The 7679-nt window shown below is 36.7% G+C and overlaps 1 protein-coding gene across 1 annotated transcript; it reads left to right on the top strand.

Annotated features, from left to right (window-relative positions):
* Positions 1-5653: 5653 nt before the first annotated feature.
* Positions 5654-6403, top strand: LOC149028401 (kunitz trypsin inhibitor 5-like). The gene has a single exon (XM_089152648.1). It carries the CDS (start codon positions 5654-5656, stop codon positions 6401-6403), a length of 750 nt encoding a protein of 249 aa, XP_089008774.1.
* The last annotated feature ends 1276 nt before the right edge of the window (positions 6404-7679 follow it).

A 7679-nucleotide genomic window follows, 5' to 3' on the forward strand; every position in this document is an offset into this window, starting at 1 on the left:
GGGAGGGGTCCTTCAGATTCAAGAACGCCCTTCTCTCATCTTACAAAATTATCCTCTTCCAGTGAGGGATCCTTTAGTTCCAAGAACCAAGCATCCTTCTCTCTCCTCTTTTTAAGGTTAATAATAGTGAGGGTTGAAGAGTTGAAACCTGCCTCATCACTTGTTGCCTATTGCCTACTCTCCTCCTCACAATGCATAATCTTGATTCATCCTTTAGTTGCAGCAATTTTTTATCTGTTTATTTTAATGGCATTTTTCTATTCATATCTAGAACCTTTAGATGTCCACCAAAAGCTACAGTTGATGGGGCGAAGCAGAGGATATTGATGCCTTTTATGGTTTTGCTGAAACACTTTGCATCTACAATGGCTATGCAAATGAGACTTAAAATTTAAATTAATCTTTCTCTTTGTGTGCTTGTGTTGCTACTGTTTAGGTTTTACAATCCATTTTTGCATTCATGTTTGTTTTCTTGGAAGCTTTTATGTCGAAGGACGCATGCCCATAACAAACATTTAATTGGAAATCGAGGAGTGAGGATTGAGGCTTGGGAATAAGTTTTCATTGATGTCGAATAGTTGGCAAGTCCAGGAAAATGGTGTACCGGCGACTTTGTCTAGCACCTCAGTTGATAACATGGGAGGTAGATTGATATCAATTTCTTTTTTAGTCCTTTGTGGGAATCCAGTACAACCTTCTCCAATTATAGTGTTGTCCATTACAGGGAAGCTTTATGTTGCTTTATCTTGGTTTATCTCTGGTTGGAATGAAATTCCAATGTCTTGATTGCCTTGGATGTACTATATCTGTTTGGTATTATGGATTACTGTTGCAATGCATCTTTAGTATATGCTTCTAATGCCAAAGTTGTTGAATGCCAATCGCATTACTATCTTGTTTTGCCAATTGTCTCCATTAAAATATAACCTAAGAGCTTCTCTTATTTCTTTACTCATTGTTGAATTAAAGTTGGTGAGCAAATGTTTACTTTAGAAAGTTGCATTTAATGGTAGGAAGCACTAAGGTGTGAGGTGTCCAAGTGATCATCCGCTTTAAACTTGATAAAGCTTTGCTACTCTTTCTAAAAGTAATTTAAATCTTCCAACCAATTTTAGCTTTTCTTTTTCTACAAGTTGCTCAAACTCCCAGACAGATTACTAGAATCTAATGAATTATCGTATATCCTCTTTTTTTGGTTGAATCATATAGAGGCATTCATATCATCTTATGACATCTATTCCTATGTTACCTAGACATAATCTTCCAAGTGTGAGAAAGACTATTGCATTCTCATTATTTTCTATGCTGTCGTAACCATATGGCTCATTACCTGAAAAGCTAAAATCAACTGGCTATGCGTGTGAGGAGCATATTCATAACACCAATTATAGGCTACATGTGTGTTTAATTGGTATTGATGTAGGCTGAATCATTTTCTAGGACATTTTGAATTTGATCCTAAATTGTGATGTGATTGATTCTATTGTCACTGTTTTAGAGTCAAGAATTTCAAATATCTTTAACCAAAAAAAAAAAACACGCTAGAAGTGTTTTGGTGATGCCATCGTATAGTAGGTTGTCCTAGATTCTTGAACTGATGATCTCCAACGTTGTCCCTATCGTTGAGGCATTCAACTTTGAACCTGAAAATATAAATAAAATATGAATCTAAATTCCATTTGGAATTATCCCAAATGGTGTTTCTAAATTTCTTTTTGGAGTTATCCAAGACGGTGTTTCTTCTAGAGCTATTTCAAATAAGTAGAATGGTATGATGGTCTTCTTTACATGGTTTGATAGGTGAAGTTAATTGGATCTCTATATATACTTTGTTCATCAATCATATAGATATTTCTCGCGCCACAATTTTTCACTTTGTCTCTTTGAAATGAAGATCTAGAAGGACCAAAGAATCTAAAAAGTTTCCTTCCTTGCAGGCATCTTTGTTCGTGCAATATTTTGTGTGGGGTCTTCCTCGATTCTTACCCAATCTGTAATTCTCCAAGAAAAGGGAGCAGACAAGTCATCATGTTATAAAGAAAAACAAAACAAGAAATTAGAATTTTTTTCTTTCCTTCCGCCCTTTTTCCTTTCTTTCTAACTCATCTTTACTAAAATTTCTTGTTTCATCGATGGTATTCTTCATTTTATATCTTTTTAATTTAATATGAGTCTAATATTTACAAATGATAGGATTTTTATCTTTAGGAATGGATAATTTGCTTGAAGATCGTATTTGTTGTTTGACGCAAAAAGCTTTGTAAGTAAAACATTCTATATAAGGATCTCTTAGGTTTTAAAGCCATAAATTGTCATATGCTGAAAGGAGCCTTGTCAAAAATGGACACCACAGAAAACCAAACAACTGTTGCCATAAACATCAACTAATGACTGTGAAGTTTAAAAGAAAAAGGCATTTGAGGGTAAGTTGTATAATATTGATATTTAATAAAATTATTGTCCTTTCATCTTTTTTTTCTGCATTTAACATTTATATATTTCTTTAATAGACTTTTTTTTCCTTCTTTTTTTTACTTTTACACATTTATCTACACATGCAAATGCATGTACGAGTTTCACTAGTCTCCAAAAAACAAAAATGAAACTCACAAAGATAGCCATGTCCCCCATTTTTAAAACTAGGGAAGACAATTTAAACCTAGATTAAATTTTTTAAAAATTAAGAATGAAACTCACAAAGATGCCTTTGTAGATCCAATGAGTTAAATTTGACGTGTCATGTACAATGGCTTCTCCACCAAGATGATGTTCCAAAAATTAGTTAGAAATTGCATCTATTGGTATTAGATGTTAATCTTGAACATACACTCTAGTGTCGTACTCACTTCAAAGAGAAACAGTGCATATTTGGACGCCCCCGCAAAATGGCTAGCTAATTATAGAAGATTTTGGAGGCTATGGTACGCACCATCGGCAGAAATTGAAACGAAGAGATTGTTTTCGCGTGTGCAAGAGGTAAGGAGGCACTTATCAAACTTCAAGCAAAGGTGCATGCAATCAAAAGGGGCTTATAGCAAGCAAAACAATGAGGTTTTGACTAGGTTTAAGTCTTCTCAGATTCTCAGGTAGCCATATATATATATACAATTCTAGGAACCTACAACCCAAACTAGGGAGTTCTGGATCTTCTCAAGGACATCCAAGTTTTGAGGATTGCATCGCCAATTGTTACTTTTTCCTTTAATCGACTCTACTTACTAGTTTGTCTCTCCACCTTTGTTCAGGAGGAACGTCTGAGCCAGTGATCATCTTCTCTCCAGCATCCTTACAACGCCCAGAATTGGAATTGCCATTTATAGAAAGAGAAACAACGACAGTAATTCAAGAGTCGATGGATACAAACATTTGTTTCTCTGGTATTGATGAGGTTCAAACCTGCAACCTTCTTGGTCTTATTGCATCCGCAAGGTGTTAAGGAATAATATTGTATATTCTTTCTTGTATTTTGTATTTCGTATTCTTGTATTTCTTCTACGTATGTTGTATTTCCTATTACCCATACATTTTATAAATATGTGTAAAATCAGATATTCTGATTTAACACAAGATTCATTCAGATTTACTAAAACTCTAAGATGGTATCACACGCTAAGGTCTCGGTCTACTCGCTTAGGTTTTCTCTTCTTTCCTTTTTCGTTTTCGCAAGGTTCTATTCTGGGCAAGGTTACGCCAAATCGATTTTTGTTGCTCGATCGCTGCTATGTGTGCTCGGATTGATATCGTTGGCAAGGTTTGATTCCATGTTGCAAGGTTTTGTTTCTTGGTGTCTTTGTGTGTGCTCGGTTTCACTGTTGTGTGCTCCATTTCTTTTCTGTTGTGTGAGCTTCTTTGTCCTCAGATCTATCTGATTTTACACATATTTATAAAACGTATGGGTAATAGGAAATACAACATACGTAGAAGAAATACAAGAATACGAAATACAAAATACAAGAAAGAATATACAATATTATTCCTTAACACCTTGCAGATGCAATAAGACCAAGAAGGTTGCAGGTTTGAACCTCATCAATACCAGAGAAAAAAATGTTTGTATCCATCGACTCTTGAATTACTGTCGTTGTTTCTCTTTCTATAAATGGCAATTCCAATTCTCTTGTAGAGATCCCTTTGTAGATTTTTTTCTTTCCTCTTTTTTTTTTTTTTTTTTTTTTTTTTGGTGTAAGAAAGCACTTCATTGAGAAAATGTGGACAAGCAAAGCTCTAATAACCACTCAAACGAACACAGCCATTCCGTTGGTTCATCAAACAAGAGAGTTTTCCTTGCTAGAAAATCCGCAATAACATTGGAATTTCTAGGAATATAAGAAGGAATAAAGCTCAGCAACTTTAAAGTTAATTATTGAATGTCATCAACAATGGGTTGACCACTCTGAGAACTTTGCTTGGGCTTTTATATTGACGATGTTGATAAACCGTTGGTTGTACTGTTTCCATTTGTAGGTGCTCAAAGCCTTTGCACCAATTGCATATAATAATCCAGCTTTAAAGGCATATGCTTCACCTTCTATAACCTAGTTGGGCACAAAGGGATGGAGGCAGAAGCATAGGTTTATCTGCACTGAGTAGTCTCAAACTATAACTCCAGCATCTCCTTTCTTTTCTTTTTTATTCAGCAAGGCATCCACGTTCACCTTGAAAAAGGGTGGGGTTGAGGGGATCCAATGTTGATCTTCCTCATCTTGTAAGTTCCCTTGGTGCAAGTCACCATCTAGTTAAACATAGGTATCTATGGGCCAAAATTCTTGATGAGCTATCAAGGCCTTCTCGATAATTTCTTATGAAGTCCATATTGCTCTTCCGATGTACCCTATCATTTTTTGCATTCCATAAACTCTATGCCATGAATGAGCACAAACTTTGCATTTTCTTGGCAGCACTTGAAATGGACTACTTAGAATATGGAAATGCTTTCAAGAAGAAATCCAATCAGCCAAAGATAAGAAATTACTTTGCTCCATTCGCCATGAAAGAGGGCCACCAAACCATACCGATCGCTTCCAAGTTTCAATGAGTGTCATAATCCATGCTTAAAATGTCTTTATATGTTTGAGAAAGAGGAGGAGACATGGATATCTTTATGAATTTCATTAACTTTTTAAGCGATTTATAACTACGGAATGGACAGGGGAAGCATTGTATTTTCTTTACCTTTGCTAGAGAGATGTACATAGTTTGTAACAGACCTTACATAAAAATCAAGTTTAGGAAGTATCCGTGAAATTTATTTTTTTTTTTAACAAATAATAAATATGTCATTCTTTTAAAAAGTCAACAACATTGTCAACTTTTTGAGTCCGGAAGTCAATATTGAAACGTGGCCAATCAATCATCATGATTAAATATTAAAAATGTAATTTTTGTGGTACCAAGTTTATATACGAAAATCAATTCGTTCAAACACGCATTAATCAAGCAACCTTCAGCAGGTGTCACTCAGATCCATTCAAGTGGGAGCAATTATATCAAAAGCGATATGCTCAGCCCTCTATAAATTGGCCAAACGATAACCTTCCTTTCCATCTCGATCACTTCTCATAGCTCATTCAAATTCCACATAAAACAATTTCTTCTCTAAGCAACACTGGTTTCATACCCTATACAACCAACCATCTAAGATCGATCATCCATCATGTGGAACAAAACTCTCCTCCTTTTTGGGTTCTTGATTTTGGCCTCAGTTCAAGCCATGGCTGCCTTCTCTCATCAGCACGAACAACTCGACCATCAATCTGTGGTGCAAGACACTGATGGCAATGACCTCCAAGCAGGGGTGTCATACTACATTGTATCTGCTATCAGGGGAGGTGTTGGCGGAGGTGTCTCAGTAGGTAGGAGAGAAAGCTCCACCGGTCAAAGCCAAACCACCCATACTCCTACAGTGCAGCAAAGCTCTTATGATAGGAACATGGGTACCCCAGTGATCTTCTCTCCAGTATCCCCACAACATCCAGAATTGGAATTGCCATCTACAGAAAGAGAAACAACGATAGTAATTGAGGAATCGATGGACATGAACATTCGTTTCTCTGGGATTGAGAATAGAGTGTGGCAGGTAGAAGAGAGGAGGGGACAAGCTGCAAGTAGGTGGCGGTTGTCATCTTCAAGGACTTCGAGGGAAAGGTATGTGACACTGAAGGGAAAACCTGGGCACCCAGGAGAGTCAACAGTAAGGAATTGGTTCAGAATCGAGAGGATAAGCGAGGATAATCCTGTATATAGAATTGCCTACTGCCCCAACGTGTGCGAGTCATGCCATGTCGAGTGCGGTAGAGTTGGGATTACTAAGGAGAACGACAAGACATGGCTTTCAGTTTCAGAACACAGAGAATTCCCTATCGTCTTCATCAGAGCCACCAACTCCCATGATAGTATAAATTAAAAAAGAGAAAACGCAGAAAAGGGAAGGAGGAGCCTCTAATGCTCCGTAAGGGAAAATAATTACAGGAGGAGCAAGTAAAGCCAGCCAAAGATCCTGATAACCGCGCTTGTTTTTGCTAATAAGGATTCTTCTTCGATCTAACCATCACACCACAACACTTAGAATAGTGTTGACCGATTATTTTGTTTTGACCTTCGTTTTTCTCTCAATGAGAAACTGGTAGTCTTCATCTTTCAATTCAGATTAAGAGTTTAATATCAATCAATTTTGAATCCTCTTTCTTTATCATATCTCATCTCACATCTCAACTGTCTCTGGATATCTACAGTATTAAACTCTGTGGCGTGCTCTTTCTTCTTCTTCTTCTTCTTCTTTTTCCTTTTTTTTAATTTGTCATACGTACGAAGAGAGTGAGTGATCAACGACTGAACATCCATTAAAGCTCTACCAAGCTCCATTAACTATTCCATCTCCTGCCAAGCTCCATTGACCACCTTCAGCTAATATCTAGAAACTCACATGCACTATAACTATATCATAATGCTGAACCTAAAGGAATTTAAATGCTTTACAGATTTAAGTTGCAATCTGAACCAATGAATTCAACAGTCAAAACTTCACTTGTTCTAAACAAATCATAGCTTTGAATGGAGCCATTTATTGGGAAAAGAACAGAATAGGGTTTAGAAATCTTACTCTGGAAAAACCTAAAACCAAGGGACATCAACTTATTTTGTGTTAAACAAAATGCTAGATATTAAAGATTTAGATCTGCAAAGTGGAATCTGAAACATAAGTCACAGCCATAAAGAATGCAAATAAACCTGTGAGATTTGACCTGTTTGTTAAAGGTTGGGAGAGACTTGGGTCTGCAGAACTTACCCACACAATGTTTTGGAATTGATTCAAGTGCTGCACCATACAGCCTACAGTCTAGATCAAAACTTGTAGTAGAGACGAAATCTTGATCACCCATTTCGCGCTTCAGCAAATATTGGATGCGCGATGTGAAATTGCAATGCCCTTTTGTGCCACTTTGTCGATCGTTGTGGAAAGAACTCAAGATGGAATGATTGAGGTCGAGAAACTGTCAAAAGTGTACTCTTTTTGAGAGTAGGGAAATTGTTTGTAGGCAATCCAACCTACTGCCCTAGTGCAGGATGCGCTTAACTTTCTTTGTTAGTCTCGTTTGATTGATTTGTCATTTCGTCTCTACCACCCCTTTGCCTTATTTCACGTAAGTGATTTTTTTTTTCCTTTTCTTGTAATGTGTGGT

The sequence above is a fragment of the Hakea prostrata genome, chromosome 1 (genome assembly GCF_041222555.1).
Source record: "Hakea prostrata isolate BN-2017 chromosome 1, UWA_Hpros_2, whole genome shotgun sequence".
Lineage (NCBI taxonomy): Eukaryota > Viridiplantae > Streptophyta > Magnoliopsida > Proteales > Proteaceae > Hakea > Hakea prostrata.

What these genes read in the sequence shown, in the direction of transcription:
- LOC149028401 (XM_089152648.1), top strand. Translation starts at nt 5,654, where the DNA reads ATGTGGAACAAAACTCTCCTCCTTTTTGGGTTCTTGATTTTGGCCTCA.